This window comes from Panthera pardus, unplaced genomic scaffold (assembly GCF_024362965.1).
Source record: "Panthera pardus isolate Hobbes unplaced genomic scaffold, ASM2436296v1 HiC_scaffold_4, whole genome shotgun sequence".
Taxonomy (NCBI): domain Eukaryota; kingdom Metazoa; phylum Chordata; class Mammalia; order Carnivora; family Felidae; genus Panthera; species Panthera pardus.
The window spans coordinates 11,278,209-11,303,847 of record NW_026526969.1 but is presented as its reverse complement, the minus strand read 5'-3'; the positions used below and the strand labels follow the sequence as shown (position 1 = coordinate 11,303,847).

Sequence of the window (25,639 nt, the reverse complement as noted above, 5' to 3'; positions counted from 1 at the left end):
GTGGCACCTCCTTGAATCTCAGCTTCCGTGAGGGCCTGAGTCTGAGCTCTCCGCCGCTGTCTGGCAGGCATGTGAGATTAACTGCAGAACTTGTGTGAAGCGCGGTCTGGCAACTTCCTGTAGTCTACAAATACTGAGTGCCTGCAGGATTTGAGTTCCAAAAAATGCGAAGTTCTGAGTCCGTGCCAGGCTCTGTTTTAGGCCCATGGGTTGTGTTTAAAAAAAAAAAAAAAAAAAAAAAAGCATTCGCCCACTCGGGGAGCTGTAATCTGCCAGAACTATACAGGCATTACGTGATAAGCATAATAAATACGAAAACCGTTTCTGTCCTTTGTTGGAAGGTGATGGGGCGGAGTAGAGGCGCATAAGGGCTTTGGGTGAGCTGAGGTAGGGGTGTTAGTAGCCGGTTGTGATAGGCTGGTCAGGGTCCTGTCATTGACAACATGATGTTTGTGCAAGGGCAGAGGGGGGACGAGGGTGTTCTGCAGGCAAGTGTTGGAGGCCAGCAGGACAGGCAGAGGGTCACGGGTGGGAGCGTGCCTTTCCTCGTGTGTTTGGGGCCGTGTGGCTGGAACAGAGGGAGGGGGAGGGTGACAGAGGTTCTCAGGGTGACGATGGCGCCCTCTGTCCATTCCTGGGGGGACGGGGAAGGACGTGGTCTGAGTCACAACTCGAGCCGACCACTCTGGAATAGACTGTTGAGTGGTGGGTGAGCAACAGCAGAAGCAGTGGGGCCAGCAGGGAGTGGCTCCCACCAGGCTGGGGGAGCGGGGTCGGCCGTGGGGTCGGGGTGAGAAGTGCTCAGGTTCCGGGTTTGAGGTCGAGCTGGGTTTGAGATCGAGCTGGCCGGAAGTTCTGGCGGTGGCAGCAGCAGCCGTGGGTGTGGTCATTGGGGCCGGTTGACCCCTTGGGGGCCTGGGTGGGGGGCATCCAGGTGGAAGGTTCAGAGAAGGGGCCCGCAGGAGACAGAAGCCCCAGCGTGGCTGGCTCAGAGGTGGTGTTTAAATCCATGGGGAGTGTGGCTGGAGCTGAAGAGTAGACCCAGGACTGAGCCTCAGGAGCGCCCCTCGAGGGAGGACAAATAGGCAGCTGGAGTAGGGCTTGATTGCCCTCTCTGGTCCCGCCCTCGGGTCTGGAGGCCCCCAGCTCCTTCCCTGGGGGCGTGTGATAACCCGGCTGTCCTCTTGCCAAGAGGCAGGCGTTGGGACAGTGGGTGGGGGCTTGCCTTTAACGCAGGCCCTTGTGGCTCTAACCTGGCTGCCTGCTGCCATTCCTGGGGTGCTCCCACCGGGACCGCGCCCTTTCTGGCACCCTGGTGCCATCTCATCAGGCCACTGGCCAACCCCTGTGGTGTTGGGCCTGCTCCCCGGGCTTTGTCACTGGTGCTCATGGGCCGTGAGCCCGCTGCTTCCTGGGGCGCTCCATCAGTGCCCCGTGTGCGCAGGACCCCACGGCCTCAGCAGCTTCCCCCCGGCCGGCCGCTGAGCTCAGGGAAAGGAGGGTAAAGTGCTCTGAGCCTGTGCCCCGCGCAGCCCTGCGGGTGGCTGCTGGGGTTCCCTTTGCCGGTGGCGCTGAGCCACAGCCATTCCTTGTGGTTGACGGATGGCGCACTGGCCTGGCATCTCCGAGGGGAAGGCGGACCCCCGACTTGTGGCTGCGGCCTTGCCGAGGCCACACCGCCCTGTGGCAGCTACAGCGTTTCTCTGCCTGAGGTGTCCTTACTGTCCCTTGTGACCATAACCTGGGGAAGCAGTGTGGAGTGAAATCCCAGTCCCAGCGAAGCACATTGTTGGCCTCTTTCACGTTTATGTAAAAGTTCAGGCCCTTTATTCTCGCGCTTAGTTTGGTTTTAAAAGCTCTTCCAAACTGACCCGGCTTCGGACCCGGTACTGGGCCCCCTCAGCCCACCTGTGAAGCACGGACGCTGTCTGAGGCCACTGCTCAGGAAACTCAGGAGCCCATGTGCATCCTGCCCTTTGGGCCCTGTGCTGCCGCAGGGCCTGGGCATGGCTGTGGCAGCCGCCTGGGGTGTCCCGACGGCCTCCCTACCCTGGCCGCACTGACTGGGATGTAAACTAATGCCCTGTCGAGTCCCCTCTGCCCGAAGCCTGGGACCAGACGTGCGGTCACGCCGATCCTAACTCTGAGTTACGCGGCATGAAAAACCACAAACATTTGCCGTAGGAAATGTCTTCCTTTTGAAAGGATTGAAATCCTGTGCAGTGGCCTCGGACCGCATTTGCTTTCTTTCCCAGGGACGATTTCAACATTAAAGTTCTTCAAGCGTTTGTCGAGCTCCATGAGTTTGCTGATCTGAACCTCGTCCAAGCCTTAAGGTAAGTGTTGGAGCATCGGCTGTTCTCGAGAAGGTGGGGGGCAGCTGCAGCCAGAGGCCGGGTGCTCACAGCACAGAGGCCTGCGACAGGCACTCTCGGACCCAGCTGGTGCCTGCCCTGGTGGGACCGCCGGTGTGCACTCTGTCCCCAGCCCCTTTGCTCTTCTGTGCTCTCCCCTGGTATTTGACTAGTCAGGTGCGCGCTTTCTTCCCAGAAAGCTCTGCGGCTCAGTCTCTGTGCCACCTGGGTACAGGCCCGCTTCCTGCTGCATTTGGTGTAAATCAGCAGCCTCGTGGGTGCCTTCCCTGCGCGTGCCACCCCCCACCCCCCAGGTGTGACAGCAAACCTGTGGATGCTCAGCCATCAGAGGCGGCCCCCTGGTCCCTGTCTTGTCCCGGTAAAGCCAGGTGTCACTGCGTATCAGGCTGAGTGGGGGAGGATGGCCCTCAGACACTCCTGCGTGGCCCTGAGCCACGCTGGCCGCTGCCGTGGAAGTGCCCGGCCATCCCTCTGGTTGTGCCCTTGAGGCACCATCCCGTACACTCCGCTCTTCTGCAGCACCGACAGCATCCGTTTCCTTCTCCGGTACCCCCCGCGGGGGCTCCGATGGCTGTGCGCTGAGCCAGGGCCACACAGGCTCCGTCGGGTCTGGCTCCAGCTGGTCAGTCGCGGGCCTAGAGCTGGGGCTTCCGGGTGGGGATGCCAGCCGGCCCTGTAGTGAGTGGTGCCGGGCTGCCCCCAGTGCCCCAGGTCCCTCTGCCGGTCGCCCTGCTGTCCTGTGTCCCCGCACCCAGCAACCTTACCGTGGAAACGCCATCGCCCCCTCCTGTCCATTTCTCCGCAGGCAGTTCCTGTGGAGCTTCCGACTTCCGGGTGAGGCTCAGAAAATCGACCGCATGATGGAGGCATTCGCGTCCCGCTACTGCCTGTGCAACCCGGGCGTCTTCCAGTCCACAGGTCGGTGAGGGCCGGGTCCCGGCGCCCCACCAGAGCCCTCTGCCCAGGCCCCGCTGGCCTGGCGGACGGCTGAGCGCCCCTGCGCCCTCTGCCCTCTTTCAGACACCTGCTACGTGCTGTCCTTCGCCATCATCATGCTCAACACCAGCCTCCACAACCACAATGTGCGGGACAAGCCCACAGCCGAGCGCTTCGTCACCATGAACCGTGGCATCAACGAGGGAGGAGACCTCCCAGAGGAGCTGCTGCGGGTGAGCCCCCCCCCCCCGGGTCCCCCCGCTTCTGGGCCCCGCACTGGCCCTCACTCCACCAAGCCCGGTGCCTGCCACCCTTGGGGACATGGTGCAGATGGGCCCTTTCTCCCCCGCCCGCATCCCTGAGCTCCCCGTGGCCTGTGTTCCTCATAGAACCTGTACGAGAGCATCAAGAACGAGCCGTTTAAGATCCCGGAGGACGACGGCAACGACCTGACGCACACGTTCTTCAACCCCGACCGCGAGGGCTGGCTCCTGAAGCTGGGTGAGTGGCGGCCGGCGGGCGGGACCCGCGCTCGGAGCCCCCAGCCCTCGGCAGCCAAGGCCCCTGACCAAAGGCAGAAACGTTAAAGGCGAAGGCCGATGGGCCAAGTCCGCCCGCGGCGGCCGGCCGCTCGCCCCAGACTCGATGGCTGCCGCTTTGAGCCCCGCCCTGTCCGCACGAGGCCATCCTGTCCGTGTCCACGGCGGAGAATAACGCCCGGGCTGCACGAGCGTCCCAGAAAACTGCTCAGTTAGCATCCAGATACACCCAAGGCAGTTTTCTGCACCAGACGCAGGTGCATTTCCTGCGAGAACCTGCGTGCCTCTCTCTTGGTTTGGTGTGGCTGATTTTTGATGCGTGGTTTAAATGTGCCTTCTTGTTTTCCTTCTGCCTGTGGCTCCCACCTTTCTGTTCTGTGACGGGCTGTCCCTGCTTGTTCTGCGTTAGGAGGTACGTACCCAGTGGCTTCCTGCCCTCCCCTAGCTGCTCACTCCTCTCTCGTTCTCTCTCCCCCGTTGGTCTGTGTGAAGCTTTGATTTGTGGCTGCCATTCATCTGACCCATGTGGCTTTGGACTTGCTGGGGTTAGCGTCATGCAGGGTGCAGTGAATGTGACACCCACAGCCCTGGGGTGGCCGGAATGCCAGCCTTTCTGCGCCCGGGAGCGCATGGGGAATGCCACGTGGGAACGAGCTTGCCCCTCTGTGTCTTTAGGGCCCGAGCGGCCACGAGCCTGCTGGTCATCTCCAATTTCGTGCCTCACCGGGTGCCTCTCATACTAACCAAACAGCGCATGTCTGCACCACCCCTGGACAGGGCCTGGGGATGGTCAAAAGGATTCCTAACCATTGACACAGAAATAGAATAGCGTTGATATTTTCTGGGCAATTTTAGAAATTGGTAGGAGGGTTTTTTTGTTTTATTTTTACAGTGGGCGGGGTGGGGTGGGATCCTGGCCTTTCTGTGACACGTCACAACTGTACGTCATCTGGGCACTCTGAGAGCACATTGTAGGATACCAGGCTTGAGAGAAGTCCGGCGATTTTGTGGTTTTAATCAAGGGGAGGGTAAAGAGGCGTGAAGGCCTGTGAAGGCCGTGGCTCCGCCGTTCTGATTTGGGGTCTTGCTCTGACTTTTCTCTGGCTGCGCTGAGGTTTGGGAGAGTTCTGGACCTTGGCCTAGAAACCCAGAGCCATAGCCGTGGACCTGAAGGCCTGAGCCCCCTCTGAGATGCATCTGACTCTCTGGTCATATCAGTTCTGGGGCCCCCAGGGGAGGCCAGAGCAGGGACGTGTCCAAAACCCCCGCAGCAGCACCCGGGCCCCTCCCGGCCCTGCGTTGCCAGGGAACGCCCCTCGAAGGGCAGTGACGGCACAAGCCCGCCCAGCAGCTGGTGTGGCCTCAGCACCCGTGGGAGACAGACCTGCTTCTAAAGACAGAACAAAACGACGGGCATAAAGGCACACCAGGGCTTGCACCCCAGCCTGTGTCCTGGCTACTCATCTAATCGGGCCACAGAACCCGCGTCCAGAGCACCCTTAGGGGATAGAGCCAGCTGGGTGCTGAGTGGGTGCCGAGGAGCCCCGGGCAGCCTGCTCCTTCCGCGCTCCACCGCCGTGTGCGCATGCGTGAGAGGGGGTGGTCCCGCAGTCACTGAGCTAGTGGTGATTGGTCACCCACCGGCCAGCCGAGAGACTGCCCGGGAGCCCCCTCTCCAGACGCACAGCAAGCCCGCTGCTGCCTCCCCGTCCCGGACGCCCCCTCTGTTGGCAGAGCTGCAGCCAGAAAGTGGACTTTGCAGGGGACTGGTGTCCCCGGAGCTGCTGGGGCCTACACACAGTCCTGCCTGTGGGCTGGCTCCCAGCAGTTCTGATGCTGGCCTGGCCACCAGGGACAGTGGCTGGTGTTGGGCTCTGAGGGCCAAGAAAGCAGTCAATCTGGAAGCCGATGCTGAAGATGCGTTGGTTTGGCCAGGGTGCTCTTGCTGCGCTCGGCTCTGGGCCCCCACCCAGCACAGGGCAGACCTAGGCCCGGACCCGGAGGCGCTTGGCCACAGGCCTACAGCACGGGCGTAGGAAATGTGTGCTCCGTGCACCCACGCAAATCGGGACGGAGGTCACCGCCTGACCTTACTTCATTGTTTCTCGTCATAAACTTAGTCTTAGGGCGGGTGGCACTTTTGAAAGGCCTGGATGTTTTGCGGGAGCGTAGGAACATTGTAGTGTTGCTTACGGATCAGCAAAGTGCCTCATAGTCACCGAGTTTTGAGAACGGGTCGGTCGTGTTGAAAACACAGGAACGCGAATCAGAGCTGAACTGTCACGTGAAGTGTGTGTTGCAGGGTGTGCGTGTGCGTGTGCCTGGGAACGGCCATGGAACTAGGAGGAGGTTCACGGGGTGGGGAAGCCAGGCTCCTTTTGCAGGCGTGCGTGGTGTGGTATGTGTCCCTGTCTCCCGAAGCTCAGCCAGAAACACAGAAGCAGAGCCTGTCTGTTCCCTGCAGCCAAATCTCTGAGCCCAGGGGTGTGACGCCAGCCTGCTCTCTCTGTGCTGTACGGGTACCTGGGATGGGGCTGGGAGGCCCCTTGGCCAGGAGAACTGGACTAGGGATCGGGCTTCCCAAGACGTGCCACTGAACCCCAGGAGCAGCAGGGTAGGAGCCCAGGGGCAAAATGCTGAGAAGCCTTCCTGGCAAAGCCGCTTCTCCTGGGGAGGGGGGGTGGTTCACGGGGTCGCCGAAAGGGGCTCAGGGTGAGCAGAACACATAGGCCGCCACCTAGCGACCCAGTGGCGGGAGCGCAGAGAAGAGGGGGCACCGGACAGATGGACAGCACGGGGAGCCCCTGGGAGGATTCGCCAAGAATGTGCTCGTGAGGCTCAGTGGACGGCAGGTGCTGGCGAGAGTGTCGGGGCTCAGGCCAGCACGGTGTGACCTGAAGGAAGGGCCTGGGTGCGGCACACGGTCAGATCCTCCTGACAGGGACCCAAGGGGGGGGGGGGGCGTGGAGCTGGGGGGTGTCTGCCGGGGGTTGGGGGGAGCAGCAGCTGGCCCTTCCTTCCCCGCTCGGCTGCGGCTTCCTCCACTGTGCCCGGCGTGCCCCATGCAGCCAGCCTGCCTGAGGCCGTCGGGAGGAGGTCAGGTGTCTGACTGGTGAGGCAGGGGGTGAGGGACCCCGGAGGGGTCTCCCGAGGGCCTGGCCAGTGGCCCTGACTCTCCCCGCACAGCAGGTGGTGTCTTGTCTGTCGGGGTTTCTGCCCACACCAGGGCCAGGACGCTCTCTTGCCTCAGCCCCAGGAGGACCTGGGAGCTGGCAAGTGTCCTTTCCTGTCCTTCCACGCCTGCACCCCCCACCCTGTGATCCCCTTGTCCTGTCTCCATGCCTGTGTCCCTCAGCCCTCTTGGCACTCACCCAGATAGAGGTGGTGAGCTAGACCTTGGCTGTCACCTTGGGGAGTGACCGGGCAGGGAGGGTCGCTTCTTGTGCCCCTGGATTGCTTGAGTCTGTTACCACGTGCGTCGTCTTCTCTCAGGTTTTGTTTTTTTAACTTCATGTCAAAAGTAAGGGCTAGAAATTGAAGCCAGTTCGTGCCAAATATTTAAGGGTAAAAGACTTTTCCATAGTGAAAGGAGAGTAGGTGCAGATAGATGGTGTGTGTGTGTGCGTGTGTGCGCGCTTCACATGCGCCCCGTATCTTGTTAAGAGATTAATTCAATCTAATAATTCCCTGGACCGAGGAGTAATTGATGTTGATGGATCCCAGGGCCACCAGAGCCCTGAGGTAATGGGATTACGTCCTGGTCAGGCCCCGGGGAGCCGCACTGACTTCATCTTGTCATTTCCAGCTCATTCATCATGACTAACTTTTCCCGAAAGCAGGTTTGGAATGCACTTGAGTTACCTAGGCGGCCCAGGGGGCCACGGTGGGGGTGCATGCGGGGCCCCCAGCAGCACGCCGCGCCCTCCTGTCGCCAGCCGGCCGAGAGGGGCCTGCAGGGCCCCCGGCCGCACGGCTTGGCCAGGACGTGGCCGAGCGTTGGGCGGAGTGCCGAACAGGTTCACCAGGAAGGAAACTAAAGGCCAGGCCCGGCTCCCGATGGCATTTGTGAAAATGGGTATTTGTAGGCCTCGGGTCGTGTGCCCGCCCCGGGCCCTGGCTCACGAGCTCCTTCCGCTTTTAGGAGGGCGGGTGAAGACCTGGAAGCGGCGCTGGTTCATCCTGACCGACAACTGCCTCTACTACTTCGAGTACACGACGGTGAGTACCGGGCGGGGCCGCCCGCCCTCCGTGCCCCCCGGCCCCTGCGCCGGGCTCCAGGGGCGAGCGAGGCTGGCTGTGCGCTCTTCTCTCGTAGGACAAGGAGCCCAGGGGGATCATCCCCCTGGAAAACCTCAGCATCAGGGAGGTGGAAGACCCGCGCAAACCGGTAAGCGGCCCTGCCCTTGGCGCCTCGGCCCGGCGGCCGCCCCCCGCGCGCGCTGACGGCCCTCTGCCTGTCTCGCCAGAACTGTTTCGAGCTTTACAACCCGAGCCACAAAGGCCAGGTCATCAAGGCCTGCAAAACGGAGGCGGACGGCCGGGTGGTGGAGGGCAACCACGTGGTGTACCGGATCTCCGCCCCGAGCCCCGAGGAGAAGGAGGAGTGGATGAAGTCCATCAGGTGCGCCGGCCCCGCTCGAGCCCCAAGGCTCCGCGTCCTCGCGGTGCGCGAGCGCGCACGTCCGTACGCCTGCGCGTGCGTGCGTGGGCGTGCACGTGCACGCACGCATCTGTGGGAGGGCACGCACGTGTGTACGCGTGCACACGCGCTTCCGAGGGCAGGGCCCGCCCTGTGCCCGCAGAGACGCGGAGGCTCGAGCCCGCTCTGCCTGGAGCGGGGGCCTGCTTCCCACCTGAGGGTTTCCTCCCCCGCCCCCCCTTCCCCCCCCCCCAGAGCGAGCATCAGCAGGGATCCTTTCTATGACATGTTGGCCACGAGGAAGAGGAGGATTGCCAATAAGAAATAGATCTTTCCTGGCCCGAACCGGTGAAAACAGAAGCCAAGACTCCACGACGACGGAAAGTGACTGGGAGCCTCCCCCGACCCCCCCAGCGCCGCCGGCCCCGCTTCGGTCTCCCGCCTCCTCTCTGGAGACGGCGCGTGCGCAGTGGGAGCGCCGCCCCGAGCCCCGAGGAGCCTTCTGTGCGCGGCGGCCGATGTCCAGATGCCCTTCTCCCGGTCCCAGCCCGCGGTGGCGCCTGCCGGCTCCTTCGAGGGAACCTCGTGCCAGTCGTGCCGCCCTTGGCTCACCCGTGGCAGCGTTCGCCGTTCCAGAAGCCGCTGTTTTATATCTGAACAAGAAAGGAAACGCTACCACTTTTTTATTCAGAGTTTTTTCTCAGATATATAGGATTATAGCTTTTATATGCCTTTTTATACTCTGAAATTATAACGAAGGATACTTACTTTCTAACACTAGTATTTTTAGAATGGCAGCTATAAATGTAACTCGTGGACGCAAGTATATACTGTGCACTGAAGAAGTCGTCTATACATGCACCTGCCGCCCTGCGTGGGGGGGGCGTGGGCGGCTATGTGGGTGCTTTCGTGGTGGTCCTCGGGGTGGAGGGACGTTTCTGGGCAGGGGCCGGGCTCCAGGTGGCCAGATCCCGGGGGACTCGTCATCAGCTCAGACTCTGTGGCCCCACAGATACTTTCTAAAAAGGCCAATTGTTACAATGTAAGTGCTGGTTCTGGGTGTGAATCCTGTGGCCGCGGTCACACACAGGGGGTGTGTTGAGCCCCGTGAGACCGCCGCTGTGGGACTTTGGCCCCCCAACCAGCAGTTGCGTGTGGCTCAGTGGAACCGTGCGTGGTTCAGACTGACGGACCGGTCTTCACTATTTAAAACCTTTCGGCAAAACAGACACTTCTTTTACTGACCTACTAGTTTGACCAGATCTCTTAGCATAATGAATAGACGAGTAACCAGAGCAGATCTTACTCCTCGTTTTTAGAGACTTTAATCTCTTGCCATGAGGACGGAAGGGGCGCGCTGTGGGATGAAGGTGCGTGGCACTTAGGGTCTCCTGTAAATAGCGTGAAAGCCCAGATGCACGCTGGTGGTGGAACTTCAGAAGATCCACAATCAGACGGTTGTCAGGCTGCCGATGATCTAACAGGTGCTCAGGACGTCTGCCCGAGGGAGGACGGGGCTCAGAGCCGGCCGGGGGCGCCGCTGGGCGAGGCTGGGGTGCTGGGCGCTGGGGCGGTGCCTCTGCCTCTTCCGGGCGGGGCCGGTGACGGATGCTGCCGGGACCCTCTTGGCCACGTTCCGGCGGTGGGTCCCCGTGTCTGTGCCCTTTAGAGGTCACGAGCTGTCCTGTGCAAAATGAAAGTCCCAGAAAGCAGACCTCGGACCGGACCGTCGGCACCTACGTGAAGATTTTAAGTAGAAGTAACTGCTCTGCGAGTTGCCTTGGTGCTGACACTGACTGGCCGTGGGCCCCTGGCCTCGGCACCACTGACCTTGACGTAGCTTTAAGTCACGCTGGATGCAAAGGGGTCTGGGCCCGGGCCTCTCTGACACGCCTCAAACTGATTTTTTGTTTCCTTCCCGAGCTTTTAGGCTTTGTTACCGTCCTGATACCTCAAATTCGAAACTTTAGTTTTGGAGAAAGGCGAGTCCGCATTCTTGAAATGCCTGGCTGGCATATATGCAACTCTGGCCTCCAGTCTTCCACGAAAGCCGATGGCGCCCGGAGCACGCGCCCGCCGCCCCCACCGTCGCCGACCAGTGGGGCCGCCCGCCCCTCTCCCGGGCTGCCCAGGGCGCCGAGGGATCAGTGGTTGGGGCGGGGGCTGCGCTCCCTCTCTCGGCCCCGGGTAGGCCCCTGGGGATACAGGCTTTCGGTCTTCGGGGTTTGGCCTCGGTAGGGTTGGGAGAAGCGAGCTTTGGGAAACCCCTGTAGGAATTCTCCGGTCGCCGGTGAAGGAGCCTCGCGTGATGGCTCTTTTCCCGGGAACCGTGCGGAGGCCGTGGTGCTTAGAATCTGTCACTTGCTGTCAGTGTTCCGTGAGATCTCTAACTCCGGGTTTTGCGTGGCAGTATTAACGCGGGGCAGGCCGGCGGCCACCCCGCTACGCCGTCAGGCGGGCCGGTGGCCGCGTCTCTCCTCCCTGCCCCCACGTCCTCCCAGTGCTAGCATTTTAGTCCCAACTCTGGCCAAAGACAAGCTTCCCTCCGGAGACCAGGGGCGGGAGGCGGAGAAGGGGGTGCTCTGGGCCGAAGACCGCGGCTGCCACGGCCCCGCCGGGCTCCGTTTACCCTCACCCAGGCGAGCGTCAGTGTCTTCGGGATCGCGGCACATCCTGGAACGGTCTAACGTGGTACCAAACGGAGTCAAAATAGGAGCTATTTATAGATGAAGCAGCATTTAATGCTTCATACAAAGCAATGCATATTTTTAAAAGTTAAAATGCATAGATCTATAGAGATGTGCTTTGCGGAGAAGTTAGGTCTGTTGTAGACCGGAAACCACATGTTGTGACTTCCCATTTTCTTATTTTTTCTTAGGCATTTCTATTTACGGTAAATATAGTTAATATGTAAATAATGTACATAGAGATTTCCGGAGTGTTTGTTATTCAGTGTATATACCCTCACATCCTGCATGAAGAAATACCCCGTCATCGATATTTTGTTGTATCATTGGAGGGTGTATGGCCGTCAAATTGCAAATACCGTGTTCACAAAATAAAAAAAGGCGTTGTTCGGACAAGACCGTCTGGGACTTGGTTCTTGAAAATAGATTGTGGGGTCCGGCGGCCTGCTCCCCGCCCCTCCCCCCACCCCCCTCCAGGCCCAGGAAGGCGGGGAGGGGAGGGGGCGGCTTGGGCTCCAGACGCTTCTGGAACAGGTGAGAAGGGTCTGCTGAGCAAACGGGGAAAACAGCGGTAAAGAAGAGGACACAAGGTGTTGAATTTGCTGCCATTTATATACTATATAAACTTTACATGCTGTGTATTTACAGTGGGGCGAGTGCTTTTTTTTAATCTTTAAAAAAACAAAGATCAAACTTTAGACATCTCTGAACAACACAAACTGTATAAACCATACAGATTATTCAGATACAAACTGTATTAAATACAGTTTTCCCCACTCCGTCTCCTGATGCAGGACCAGTGAATTATAAGTGTATCACAGTTTGATAGCATATCCATATTAAAAATAAAATCACAGTATGATTTTGTCTGTAACTAGAAACTTTAAGGGACCAAGCTGACAACTCAGACTCCAATATCATAGTCAAGACAAGAGACACTGTATAAAAAAGTGTTAAGTAATAAAAACATACTGTAGGCTTTACAAATAATGTTTGGATTATACATTCATAATGTAAATACTCATCATAACTGGTAAATCGATTGGAATAGTTCCACAAAGTTCAAAAACAGAACTTGTCTATAAAATACATTTTCAAATCTTGAATACAACTAAAATATGAAGCGAATTAGTTTCTAGTATCAGACATTACAGAAAACAGACTGCTCCCAAGTCTAGTCGAGAGCTCGTGAATCTTTAAATAAGTCTTTAAATTAAATATGCACACTGTCAGTTTGTTTGTACTTTTACTAATTCCATGGTTTCCCGGCTGCTCTCGCACCGGAGGTCTGGCTTGCAGGAGCTTTTCCATGGAATGCGAGCAGTCCACCTGAGTCTGATTAAGCAGCATTGAGATGTTCCAGTCCAGGGCGTCACTGTCCGTGGGATCTATGTACACGCTGTTTACAACGGTCAGCAGTTGTAGAAAGGGTTCGTCCGTTTGGAATAAGGGGAGTTAAGAAAAGGTAAAAACTAAAAAAAAGTCCTCCATGGTAAAATCTGTACAGTATTTACTAAAGAAGCACCACGCAGATTTGAACAGAGTTATTTCTACATTTATAATTTAAGCTGGGTTGGGGATGGCTTCTGTTGAACACGCTGAATCTGAAAGACAAGAGGCGGCAAGCAGCGGGCGTTAGTACCTCCCGGGGCGGCGGGCGGCGGGCGGCGGGGCGGCTCCCCCGCCACCACCCCAGTCGCGGCCTGCCTTCCTTCCCGCACCGTCCGGGCTCCCTGGGGAAGCGCTTCTTCCCGACCGCGGGCCCTCTGCCTTCCGGAAGGGCGGAGAAGGAAGGGGGCTGTTCCGGACGGACGTGCGGAGGGAGCCACCTGCTGGGCCGGAGCCCGGCTGCCGCTGATCCTCTCCGGCCTTAAATCCCCTCTCGCTAGAGAAGAGCCCGAGTCCTTAATCAGGCTTCGGTCTTTTCCTTAAGACACACGGACTGAGCGGGTTAGTTAACTGCACGTTAATCCTCCGCAGACACTTCAGCGAGATCCGTTTCAAATCCCCCCTGCGGCCTGGGAGCCGCACGGGACGACGTCCCCTCTCCGGAGAGAAGGGCTCGCTCCCCCGCCTCCCTCGGCTGACGCGGGCCGCCGACCTGCACTGCTCTCCCCCCGGGCCGCCGCGTCGCGGTCCGGGAGCGACCCGCCGGGCGCCGTCCGAGTCCCGATCGGTCACGAGGCGCCCCGACCTCGCTCAGATAACGCCGAGTCCTTCCGAAATCACTGTGATTTCTGGGGGCGCGCGCGGACTCGGCGCTCCCGGCCGGGCGCCAGCAGGCGAGCGTGTCCGGCGTGGGGTCCGCCACGCCCTCGCTCCCGAAGCACGGGGACCGGTGGCCGCGGGTAGGACGGCGATTCCAGGGGGCTGCTCTCCTAGGCCGAAGGGGCGGGGCGGGGCGGGCCGGGCGGCGGAAAGGGGCTCCTCCGTCTGTGTGGATCCTGGCGCTTTCCGCCCTCCCTCGTTTTCTTACGACGACGGGAGGAGGAGGCAACCGGGTGGCGCCGCCCGGAGAAACGGGGCCGGCCGGACCCGAGGAGGCGGGCCGAGGTCTGAGCGCGGCTCCGCGCGGCGCCGGCCTGGGGGAGCCCCCCGCACCTGCTCCCCGCGCCACTGCCTGGTCCCCGCGGCGCCTCCACAAGCAATTATGAAACGTACAGATAGAAAACCGCTTACCATAACTAGTGAGTTTTTTGTTTTGAGGCCAAGTTTTCAATCACCTAGAAAGCAAAGATCAGGAAAGAGATTTTAATGACGGTTTTGCAGAATGTTTCGTGCCTGCTGCTGTGTGGGCGCAAGTGATTACAATCAGAACCCCTTCTCGGCGGCTGGGTGCTCGCTGCCCGAAACCCGTCCCCGCACGGGACGAGCACGGGACCGGGACGAGACGAGCCGGCGCGCACTGTCGCCAAGCCTTCTACTGAAAACGAGACCTTCCGTGATGGCTGAGATGCACCGAAAGCCGTGCCTGTGGGGACGGGGCCCTCTCCGCCCACACCCGTCAGCACTGTCCCCGCAGGAGAGAGCAGATCTCAGGCCAAAGAAACCAGGCAGCGTGTCGTGGGGCCGGAAGACGGGAGTCTGACGGGTCAAGTTACCAGGAACAGGGGACACGTGGCAGGTGGGCCACAGGGTCTGTCATCCTCAGCCAGAAGACAGGGATGTCTGGCATGGAAGGCCAAGCAGGTGGTCCCTGTCCTTGAAGAGGACAGGATGGGACAGGCACACGGATTCCTCCGTCTGCTCTCCCCGGAAGCGCTGGCCGCACACCAGCCTTCGAGTGCCATCGCCCAGGACACAAAGGGCCGCCGCTCGACACAGAGGCGTATCGCAGCCCCTAGGGACACACGTGTGGCCCCCAAATGCCAACGGCTCAGGCTCACACTCAACCCGTTTTCCCTCCGGAGCCACCTCTGTGTGCTGGCGGCCACCGACCGTGGTCCTCACCAGGCACCTGCAGCCAGGGAGAGGGGGGGGAGGGTCTGGCAACAGGCGGAACGGCTGGGACGCCGCCCGCCACTTCCTCCCAAGTACTAGGCGGTGGTCAGAAGAGACTCGACCCTCACCAGGCCAAGCCCCTTTCCCAAATCACCAAAAGCGTCACGGGACACCGATCTGAAACTCCGTATCATCAACACCTTAAAAAAAGCCCAGGGCAGACAACGGCCCCGCGTCACCGTCTGGCCGGCCATGGCCACGCTTCTCCGCCCTGAGCCTCCCATGTCCCTCCCGCTGGGACACTGCCTCCCTCATGCTCGGGGCCCATCTGTCCCTCCTCGGTCAACAACCACGCTGACCGGGGCCACTGGAGGGACCGGTCTGCCCTCGAAACACACAACCAAAGGGCCTCTGGGTCACCAAGACGCCGCATCAAAGTCCCAAGAGCACACCTCAGGCGTCTGGGGCCGTTTGTACAAAAGGCCAGAGGACAACCGTCTTCCCCTTCGGGTGCCTCCAGCCATTTAAAACCCGGAAAGCCTTTCCGAGCTGGCAGGCCACACGGGGACGGGCGGGGACACCTCGCCCGGCCCGTGGGTCACCCGCACAAACCGGATTGAGGGACGGGGGCGGCTTAAGTGCGGTGCGAGGGCAGAGGGCGGAGACCGCGGCGCCAGGCGGTAAGAATCCAGCCCCCGCGGCGCCCCCGGCCTGGGGGGGAGCCGCGCAGCAGGAGCCAGCGCCCCGCAGTCCAGGTGCCCCGAGAGAGAGGCCGGCCGACAGCGACAGCGGATGTGCCTGATGACCCGAGCCCTCGAACTGAGTTTAAGCTCGCACTCCGAGGTCTAGACGTTTAAGAAAGAAAATACGGTGAAAACGTTTCTATCAGAAATGGCTTAGAAACAGAAGTTCTGGTCCTTCAGGAGCCACACACACACCCCCAGAGCCACCACCTCCAGCGGCCTCGTCACAGAGGCTCGGCTGAGCCCGGCTCCACGTCACCGAGGTTCTCCATCAGCACTAAGGGACCGGTTCCGGGTCCCCACACCGCGCCACCGAAGCCCGCGCTCCGCCTGGGAGCCGGGGCTGGACCGGGGCGGCGGGGCTCCTACCGGAGGGTCCGCCCTTTCATGCCACGCGAGGGTCTCTTCCCGCGTGTCAGCAAGAAATCCTTTCTATATTCTTAATTCCAAGTATCGCCTCTTACCCTGGCCACACTCAGACAGAGGACACCTGTCATCCCTGCTTCCCATCCTTAAATGTTTTCTCTTCTCACAGAAAGGCCCAACGCCTTCCAGAGGCAGCCCATCAGTGAGGGGGAAAGCGCCGTCCGTTCTCCGGAAACGGTCAACAGTCTCGTGGCTGGCGGCCTTGGGAGGGTGTGGCTCTGAGTCTTTAACAAAGTCCTCGCATTTCCTCGAGTGCCTCTTCTTTTTCTTCTTCTTTTTTTTGTGTCTGTGGAGGTCGGCATCAGAGCACGCGACCGAAAGATCGGAATCCTGCTGATGCCTGCAGAGGAATAAGCCACAACTCAAACCACCACAAAACCAAAACCGCCTCGGAGAGGCCCGGTCCTTGGCCTGGCACCCGCCACCCCCACACCCACACCCACACCCACCGGTGAAGCCTACCCGACGCTGTGCCGCGCTCCCCGCAGGGGATTTTCAAGTCCGGGGTGTCAATTCACCAACCCGGACCCCACCCGCCCTGCCTTCCGCTCTGCCCCGGGGCTGAGGTCGTCGGCCACAGGTCCAGAGGAAGGCTTTCGCCAACTTCTCCAAAACCAGTAGCTGAGGGGAAAAAATGCTTTTGCCCGGAGCCTCAGGCACCGAGGAGGGAGGGAGGTCCCCCTCGGGTAAGGGCGGCTGTCTACCTACGGCTCCTGGTGATCCTGCCCCGGGGTCTCGGTCTCGAGAGGCGTCACATCTCTAGTTAAGACGCGTAGCAACGCCGCTCGCCCTCAGTCATCTCGTCACGGAGAAGTCATTTTCCAGACAATCTCTGACCCGTTTAGCTTTTTAAAAATACAAAAACAAGCTTCCCAACTAGACTGCAAACTGAGACACGGAGCCAGAGGAACGGACCAGGCCGGGGCGACAGGTGCTCGTCCCGGACCCGCGCCGTCGGCGGGCCGGCAAACGCCGAGGGACGGTGGCCTCCTCTCCCTGCCCGCCTGGCGGTCCCTGAGTTGGAAGGAAACGGTAACGGGTAGGAAAACGGGAACTACATCTGCCGAGTAAGATTACGAACACCGGTTACGAGGTCAGAGACTCCCAAGTTCCCACGTACAGACCACCGCACACTTACTCCCGCGGATTATCGAGCGCGGACCAAAACCGGCACCGTTTTGGAAAAAGAGGTTTTTAGGCACTTTCCGATCCCGTGAAGTAAGACACGGCTTACAAGCGGGGCTACAGCCCGCAGAGATCTACGGCAGGGGACTCCGAGGCCCGCGGAGGTGGGGACGCGGCGCAGGAAGCGGACACGGGGCGCCGGCGGCCTCTCCCTCACCTGGAATCTCGGTCTCGGTGTTTGTCTTTGGATTTCTTTTTCTTCTTTGATTTTTTGTGCTTCTTCGCTTTCGGCTCTTCTAAAGGCTCCTTCTGTGCGCCTCTCCAGGCTCTCTTCTCTCCGCGACCGTCGCCGTTTTCCAGGCTGTCGTACCTCCGTTTCCGCGACTTTACGTTCTCGTGGTCGTGAAACCGGCCGGCGAGGTCACAGGTGTCGGCTTCGGCTCCAGGCGCGATCTTCTCGTGGGGGTGCTTCTCGGGGTAGGGGAGGGGCGCGGGGGGCGGGCCTGCGCGGGGGCTGAAGCGGTGCCGACCCTTCCCCTTAGCGGCCGCCTCGCAGCCCTTCCTGCTCCTGTAGCAGTCCCGGTAGGGCCGGCCGGCCGTGGCCGCCTTGTCGTACGGGCGCTCGTGGAAGGGCCTCCACTCCCGCGCCGCGTACAGGGCGTACCTATCGTGGTAATACCGGCACTTGTCCCAGCGCAGCTTCTCGGGGTAGTACTTCTCCCGGGCCCAGGGGTGCTCGCCCTCCGAGTGGTGGTACCGGCCCCACTCCTGCTCCGAGCCGCCCCGGCTCCGAGGGTGGTGGTGGCCGTACCTGGCCAGGGAGCGCGGCTCGCCGGGGCTGGCCCGCTCGCCGTGGCAGGGGTGGTGCTGGCTCCCGCCGCAGTGCTCCGTCCGGTAGCGGTCCTGCCTGGGCCGCTCCCTCGTGTACGAGCGCCGCTTTCGGTGGTAGCGGTCCTCGGTCTTGCTCCGGCTCTCCCTCGCGCGTTCTCCGCTGGAGGAACGATCTCTTCGGTTGCGGTAATGTCCTCGGTCAACTCTTCTGAGGATACTGATTTTTTCCTTAACCGGAGAGCGATCTGGAACTTTCTGTCCCACCTTATTCTCTTCACGTTTTTCACCGTGACTCTGCTCGGGGCCCCCTTCCGAGCGATGCTCTGTACCCGTGTCTACTTGGGGGGAGGGGAGGTCGGAGGCGGCCGCGCCCGCGCCCGTGCCCTTCCAAGGGCCCTCCGTGTCCGTGTCCGCGCGCTTGTCTCCGCTGACGCAGAAGGGCTCGTGCTCGCAGGCGCCCTCGGAACGAGCCGGGGGACTTGGGCTCGAACCCTGCGCCGCCTCCACGGCGGCCGAGGCCCGCGGGCTGTCTGTGCGCGTCCCTGATGCAGCCTGGGCTGGTCTGCTCTGGTCGTCTGTTAAATCCCCGGGGCCGCACGGCTTAGGGAGCGGATCGTCCCCCGCGCCGTTCCTGGTGCTGCCGCAGAGATCGTCGGCACCGGGCGAAAACTCCTCGGGTTTGGCTGCAATGTTTTCAGAGACTTCTTCTTTGGTAGATTGGATGCTGGGGTCCGAGGGTGGCGAGGCCTTCTTTAATTTGCTGCTAAGACTCGTGAGCGTCTCTGGTTTCTCCCGGGAATCAGGAGAGGGGCTGCCAGGCTCGAGCTCTGCGCCGGGACCCTCTGCAGGACCTTCCTCGGCTCCAGGTGAACTGCAGCCCCGGCAAAACAGAGAAATCGACACATCAGTCATTGGCTCCATTGTTCTAGAGCCCACGGGGACAAAAACTTCCAAGACCTTCACTGACTAAATGATCTATGCCTTTAACATACCTGGCTCTACTCGATATGGGGCTTCTCCATTTTGGAAATTTCGGCATTTTCCCTTTCCCTCATTAAATAAAAATAAAAATCTTCCTATCAGGCTCATCTACTATCCCGCTTCTCAGCTACGGTAACTCTGCTGTTCTAGGCTCCTCTGTCTTCAGATACACTTCTAATCCCTAGTACCTATGAGGCATCGGGAAAGCAGGACGATGGCTGGAGGCTCGGACTTTCCTCCTGCGTCTCTCCTGAGCCTCAGAGCTAGAGTTGCTGCCTCCCAACAGAGCCAACAGCTCCTTGAACTACTTATGAACCGGGAGCAATCAGGGAGGCTTCAGAAAACCTTCTTGTGGTAAACGAACTCTGCCCTCGACTGCTACAGAGCTCCCGAGGCACTGTCAAGGTTAATGCAAGTTGGCAGCAAACAATAAAAACCCTACAGTGGCCCCACTTTTTCGTGGGAAGATACCTGGGAGAGAGAACACAGATGAGATCAGTACAGGACAAGTTACTCCAGCGTGTCAGTGAGATTCTTGAGCCTGCGTGTACACACCCACTCGGTTACGATACACACGTGGCTGTGTTTATACAACCATCTACGGCCATCCTCACACACATTACATTTGGGGGCAAACTAAGCTAGACTAGGAGAGAAACAACAGGAGAATCATTACAAAGTCACTGAGGGTTCAGGCTGTCTCCTCTTTAAGGTAAACTGGAGGGACGCCCGGGTGGCTGAGTCGGTTGGAGGGACGCCTGGGTGGCTCAGTCGGTTGGGCATCCGACTCACGTTCGGCTCATGTCTTGATCTCTCGGTCTGTGGGTCTGGGCCCCGCGTCGGGCTCTGTGCTGACAGCTCAGAGCCCGAAGCCTGCTTGGGATTCTGTGTCTCCCTCTCTCTCTGCCCTTCCCCTACTGTGCTCCGTCTTTCTCTCAAAAATAAACATTAAGAAAATAAAATTAAAAATTAAAAAAATACACATACCAATTAAAAAAACAAAACATTAAATGGGGAGATACACTCTCATCTATGAATGCAATTTCAGAATTGTACAAGGAGCATAACAAAATATTTGCAACTTGGTAGAGTCCAGAAGCCCTGCCCTATACTCTCGAGTCTTCCATGTGTTTGTCATTAGAAGGATTAAGTGAGACAGTCAGTGCTAGGTGTCCGATTCAGAAGCGGGCTGTGACATCCCTAAGCCGAGACACGAGGCTGGGCAGGAGAAAACGTTACCTCGAGGACATCGTTTTCATGGGAAAATTATCAGCCCGATAAATTTTTTCTTTCCTAAGAGGCACTTAACACATTCTACAGGTTATTCACATCGTTCACGGTAAGGTCCACGCAGGTTCCCCAAGGCTCACGGGAAGGCTCACGCAGAGTTCACAGAGCGTACCCGCCGGGGCGCAGTTATGATCGCCCGCTGCGGGGTTTCGTTGCCTCGCTGTTGATCGTCTTACCTTGTCTCTTCGGTGGCGCCTTTCACTTTGCTGCCGAGTTTGAAGGTCTCTAAGATGTTGTCTTCCGGGAGAGGGGGCAGGGGAGCGGGCATCGACTACAACAAAAAACAAAGCTCTCTCAGCTCTAGCAGCCGCCGGGCGCCTCCTGAAATCCAGCCAAGCGAGCGGCTGTATGTGAGAGTCGAGGCAAAGCTCCCCCCCGCCCCCTGCCTGACCCCCAAAATGCTCACCTTTCCGGGAAGACCGTTCGCCTTAGAAAAGGGATTTTCTGAGGGTAGGGCAGGCTGGACTGGGCAGCGGGCACCATCGCAGGGCAGACCGTTCTCTTTCAGGTCGCTGTCTGGACTTTCAGCACCATTTAGAGCAACAGGCTCTCGAAGCTCGAGCAGAGAGGCCTCGTCGTCTTCAGCATCCTGCACGGAAGAGTTCGAGCTCTCGATCGTACCGAGACCGTTCTCCTTGCCCAGGCCCTTTGCCTCCTCGTCAGACTCCTCGGACGACTCGGCACCGTAGGGCACCAGGACACTGGAGCGCAGCTTGGACTTGCCGTTCATCACAGGCTTAGAACAGGACTCACTCGGGGTCATCTGCTTCGTGACTTTGCTAGAAACTGCCGTCATAGATGCGCTCGAGGTAGACTGCATTGCAGAACTGGTGACGGTGGAGGAGGGAACCGGCTTGCTCGGGGTGTCCAGAGAAGGGCCGTGAAGGCTGGGCTGAGACTGGCCTTGGCGAACAGGTAACTTGTTGTGAATACTGATCGTGATTTTTTGTTTCTTGGGATGTTCTGGAATCACAGAGGGCCTGTTAACGGACCAGTTCTGAACAGAAGTCGAAGCATTAACAGACCCGGCCCGGCTGACACTGGAATTTCCACTAGGACTTGACATGGAGCTGCTCGGTGCTTCTTTCAATGGTCCGGTCCCATTTAAGTGAGGTGGGTTCTGGAAGAAAGAAGACCTCAGCTGCTGAGAGCCTCAGGGATGGTCACAGACATAGCACCCACTCTGGTGGGGGGCCCTTCCCATCTTGCTCATCTTTTTCTTTTTTGGAATACCAAGTTCCCCACACCGAGAAACACCCCCTCCTCTTGTCCACTCCCGACCACCATGAACTTTCCATGGGTTAATCAACACACTGGGACAACTATCGCAGTCAGAGAGCAACCCCAGACCGGATCCTTTCTGCTCCGATCTGACAGAAACGAACAGGCCCCCTGAGGCACGGAGACGCGTACGTTCACCTCGGTTGTGTTTCTCGGGAGCCCAACGCTGTACAGACAGAGCGCCAGCCCGTGGAGAATTACCACTGGCCAAGGGAGCCGGGGAGACGGGTCACACGGGCAGACACGCAAGAGCTGCTTCAGGCACCATGCCCCCCTCCTGCCCTGTCACCTCTGAATCCTACTCACAGGTGTTTTGCTCCAGACCCCACCCGCGCTGCTCTAACCTCGAGGGGCAAACTGGCAGTCACGGGTGAGACCTCGTTCACAGAGCAGTTCTGTTTGGCCTTCGCGAAGTTTTCTTAAAGAAACACTGGAAGGCTTCACGGGAAGGAAAACCAAACACCTTGAACCATCAGTATTAGCCACCTGCCACACGGGGCACGTGCTCTCCAGCCGGCCAGTGTCCTGATGTCACTGTTAAGCAGAGCCCAGTGCGGGAGCCCGTGATCTTCCCAGCTCCCAGAGGCATCTGATTAGTGACTCTGGCTCCATCCCAAACCCTGTCCGACGTCCATAAAACACAGCGTACAGCTCGACAGTCTGTCGATTCAAGACAAACTACACTCGAACTGAAAGGCTGGTAAAGCCGCAGTCTGGGTGGCGGGGGCGGTTCCACACGCGGGCCGGCTGTCCGCAGTCACCACAGAAGGTGAGCACAAGTCAGGCCTTCCCTCCCGTAGACTCGGGCGGCTTGTCACCCAAGCAGACCACGGATTCTCCAAGAGGCCACCGGGGAGTGTGCCCGACCCAGCTGGATGGCGGACAGAGCCACACTACTGAGGGGCTAGATGGACACACTGAAAGAATTCTTTTTGCGAAAGGGTCACTCTCCTGGAGTCTGGCACTCACCCGCCAAAGATTTAGTCCCCGAAGTGAACGCAAGTCCAAAGTGAGAGCTAAAAGCTCTAGCATTTAAACCTGCTTCTACCCGGACTTTCTTCCTCATCATTACTTCCACACACTGAAATCTGTGTGTTTGAAGTATTTTATAAAACACGGCTGGAAGAATCTTTTCGGACAAGAAATCCAGTCGTACCAGGACACGGCAACTGCTGCAACGTTAGCAAGAGGCTCTGAATGACGCGAAAGCAAACACAACACAGAGATGATGCTACCTGTGCAACGTTACCTTTATCACATGAGAGGGAAGCTGTGGTCCCATAAACCCTGACGCGGCCTGTTTGTTGCTGACAACCCGCTGGCTGATTACGGGTCGGGGCGAGGACTGGCCGGGGCTGTGAGTGGAATGCGTGAGTTCACCTCCATTTTTCACATCGTGGGACCTGGGGACAGACAGTGACAGCGCTTAGGGTTTCGCGGCGCATCTTCCCAGAAGAGGTTCATCTCTAGCCCCTCGTAGGTAGCTGCAATGCAGAGCTTTGCACAGGGTCCCCTCTGGGTCAAGGTGGGCGGCAGGTGCTCACAACAAAGGTAAGTGTGCAAAGGTTTTGTTCTTTTAATTTCAGTTTTAAGCAATCTCCACACCCAACGTGGGACTCGAACTCCCATCAAATGGTATTTTAAATTGTGTATTCTGAAGATGACGCTACCTGAAGGATATTTTTCTTTTCTGTTTACATTTTTTCTAATTATAAATACATGCCATTACAGAAAATCTGCATCCAGAAGTTAGAAAAAAAAAAAAAATACTGTGCCTCGCCTCACCCATCAGAGACATCTACTGTTCAGATTTACTGGAATATTCTCCAAGCTTTAGCCTATAATGATGTTTTCAATACCAGTGTGAAAAATTTCAAATTGCTTTTTTCTCCGTATATATTGAGCTTTCTTGTATCATTTAAAAAAAAAAAAAAAGGCACTGGGGCATCTGGGTGGCCCAGGTTAAGCCTCCGGCTTCGGCTCAGGTCATCATCTCGTGGCTCGTGAGTTCGATCCCCACATCGGGCTCTGAGCTTGACACCTCAGAGCCTGGAGCCTGCTTGGGTTTCTGTGTCTCCCTCTCTCTCTGCTCCTCCCCTGCTCGTGCTCTCTCAAAAATAAACAAACGTTAAAATTTTTTAAAAAGGCATCATAAAAATCATTTTTAACAGCTGCATAGCAGTCCGACGCATGGATACGCTATAATTTATGAGCTCATCCTGCTGACGTCCGAGATTTCAGGATGTTCCCAGCTTTCGGCTACTATGAATGAACGCCACAGAGCAAACGTTAGTCGTTTTCCCAGGCCGCGCATTACCAGACATGGAATTAGTGAGTCAGAGTACGCAGCAGCCACAGGAGAAGAGTGAGTGGCGCCCACCCAAGCCCGGCCCAGGAGGGTCACCGGCTGCCTGTGCTCGGTGGTAGAGAGGCGCCCACACCCGGGTCCCTCAGAGTCCCCCTTCGGGAGGCCTCCATGCCCAGGCCCGAGCCGTTCGCCGCCAGCAGCAGCAGCCCCCCCTCCGCCATCACCTGCCCTTCCTCTGCGTGTTTCACTGTCCACCTGCCAAGGAGCTGGGAGCTAAATCAAACTCCTAATCCGTACTCAAAGCACGACCTTCCTTACTCTGTTGGCACCTCTGAGCTGCTGTTTTAAAAACAACCAAATTCTGAATTTAAATATGCCGATGAGATGAAGAGAAAGGGCGTAACAGAAAATGCGAAAATGCGTTTCCTGAGGATACCTGATATAAAAGAGTACGTAAGCTTGTTGACTGAGTACCGATCTAATATCACTGGTAGATACGATGGAGTCGTTCATTTGATACCAGAGGCCATTGCTAGCCTGCAAAAGAGAGCCAATGAAAGAGAGATTAGACAGCATTCAAGAGGAAACACCAACCAAGAGAAACGTAAGAAGAATGGGCTTTCATATGCTAACTGTGAAAGTCCCACCTTGCCCCCCAAGAATGCCAGTGCTGCCTTGAGAAACAGTTATTAGCAAAATCTGCACAGCTTACTTTGATGTAGCAGAAGTAGTGGCCAGCATGGCAGTTAAAGCCAGTGTGGACCAGTACTGCATACAGGACATAAATAATCGGTTCCCCGTTTGGTTGAGACATGTACGGTCGGATGTCAAGGTACTCAGGGTATTTCACATCCTAAACAGAAACGGAGAGGGGAAAAAGGAACATCATTTCCGAGGGCACAGATCATTCTGCACAAGCACGTGGAGACCCGCGGAGACCTAACACGCTGAGCTGCGTGTCAGAAGACATGACTGGCCCGGAGCCCGCCTGCGCCCGCACCTATTCAACGTGCTCCCACTGCATTCTTGATTTCCTCTAAATACACGAGGATCTCCTCTCAAGTGAATCGTCTGAACCCGTCCGAGAGAGAGAGCAGTGGTAGGCTACCTCTGGACTTTAGTCTCACTTACTTCTACTATTTCAGGAAGAGACTGTGGAGTCTCTTGCGTGCTACTCATTTCTGATACTTTCACTCTTCGGAAAGTAGAAAGAAAACAGGAAAATTCAGCGTGCTGCCATCAAAACCCACGAACAAACAGGAAAACACGCTTTGGTGAAAAGAGAGCGAGATCCAGCAGGGACGTCCTCTTTGGATTTCGAATATTTCAAGTGACACCGGCTCTCCCTGTCTGTCCCCACCTTCACTGACGCTGAGGCCCAAACGCACAGCACAGGCACCAGTTTTATCATCACAGAGTCTGGCCAGCTCAAGCAGACACAAAGTACACACGCTCATAAACACACAGACCATCACGAGCACAACGCTTTGACACTTTTTCGCCCACGACCGAATACTAGGAGAACTTAGAAGACCTGGTCACAGAACTGTCCAGCCAGGTCATTCATAACCCTTACTAGTCACCAACACTTAAGTCTCGAAAGACTCAACATAAGAAGTTATGAATAATGTTATCTACATACCTTAGCAATTTTTCCACCAGTAAAATTTGCAAACCGTTTCAGAGAAAGTGTAAGAACATTAGAGGATCTGTGTATAGTAAACCTCTTGGAAGCTGGAACCATCTTTTTACACCTTGAAATGAACAGAAACAAAGGATTAGGAAGACATATATAGACATATATATATACACACACACACATATATATACACACGTGTATATATATGTGTGTGTGTGTATATATATATGTGTGTGTGTGTACACACACACACACATTTTTGGTATTTTAGTCTTTCCCTGGTTATGTCTTTCAAACATTTCCCACCAAACCCAAGAGAAAGATACTAGCTAAGAAACAGCAGCCTTCTCAACCAACAGTGAAAATACTAAAACTTACAATACAGGGGAGATTGCTCA

General features: G+C 57.7%; 2 protein-coding genes across 6 annotated transcripts in view; one reads left to right on the top strand and one right to left on the bottom strand.

The window, feature by feature from the left end:
- CYTH3 (cytohesin 3) overlaps positions 1 to 11,572 on the top strand; it is a 119,963-nt gene extending 108,391 nt beyond the window's left edge. For all 3 annotated transcript variants that reach the window (XM_053894130.1, XM_019422577.2, XM_053894131.1), the window contains 8 exons: positions 2,256 to 2,336; positions 3,181 to 3,293; positions 3,396 to 3,544; positions 3,701 to 3,812; positions 7,992 to 8,068; positions 8,166 to 8,237; positions 8,317 to 8,471; positions 8,745 to 11,572. In XM_053894130.1, coding sequence (XP_053750105.1) covers positions 2,256 to 2,336; positions 3,181 to 3,293; positions 3,396 to 3,544; positions 3,701 to 3,812; positions 7,992 to 8,068; positions 8,166 to 8,237; positions 8,317 to 8,471; positions 8,745 to 8,817 — 832 coding nt within the window. In that variant the 3' untranslated portion in view covers positions 8,818 to 11,572. The remainder of the gene's footprint in view (positions 1 to 2,255; positions 2,337 to 3,180; positions 3,294 to 3,395; positions 3,545 to 3,700; positions 3,813 to 7,991; positions 8,069 to 8,165; positions 8,238 to 8,316; positions 8,472 to 8,744) is intronic.
- A 197-nt stretch (positions 11,573 to 11,769) lies between these two features.
- USP42 (ubiquitin specific peptidase 42) overlaps positions 11,770 to 25,639 on the bottom strand; it is a 48,833-nt gene continuing 34,963 nt past the window's right edge. For 2 of the 3 annotated variants that reach the window (XR_008419202.1, XR_008419203.1), the window contains exons 9-17: positions 25,245 to 25,356; positions 24,315 to 24,455; positions 24,039 to 24,139; positions 22,544 to 22,697; positions 20,420 to 21,133; positions 20,190 to 20,284; positions 17,129 to 18,613; positions 13,856 to 16,126; positions 11,770 to 12,780 (exon numbers count right to left, since the gene is read on the bottom strand). Coding sequence is in view for 1 of the 3 variants with exons in the window: in XM_053894128.1 (XP_053750103.1) it covers positions 13,892 to 13,899; positions 15,825 to 16,126; positions 17,129 to 18,613; positions 20,190 to 20,284; positions 20,420 to 21,133; positions 22,544 to 22,697; positions 24,039 to 24,139; positions 24,315 to 24,455; positions 25,245 to 25,356 (3,112 nt within the window). In the remaining 2 variants the exon portion in view is untranslated. The remainder of the gene's footprint in view (positions 12,781 to 13,855; positions 16,127 to 17,128; positions 18,614 to 20,189; positions 20,285 to 20,419; positions 21,134 to 22,543; positions 22,698 to 24,038; positions 24,140 to 24,314; positions 24,456 to 25,244; positions 25,357 to 25,639) is intronic. The other variant, XM_053894128.1, reaches the window with a different exon arrangement.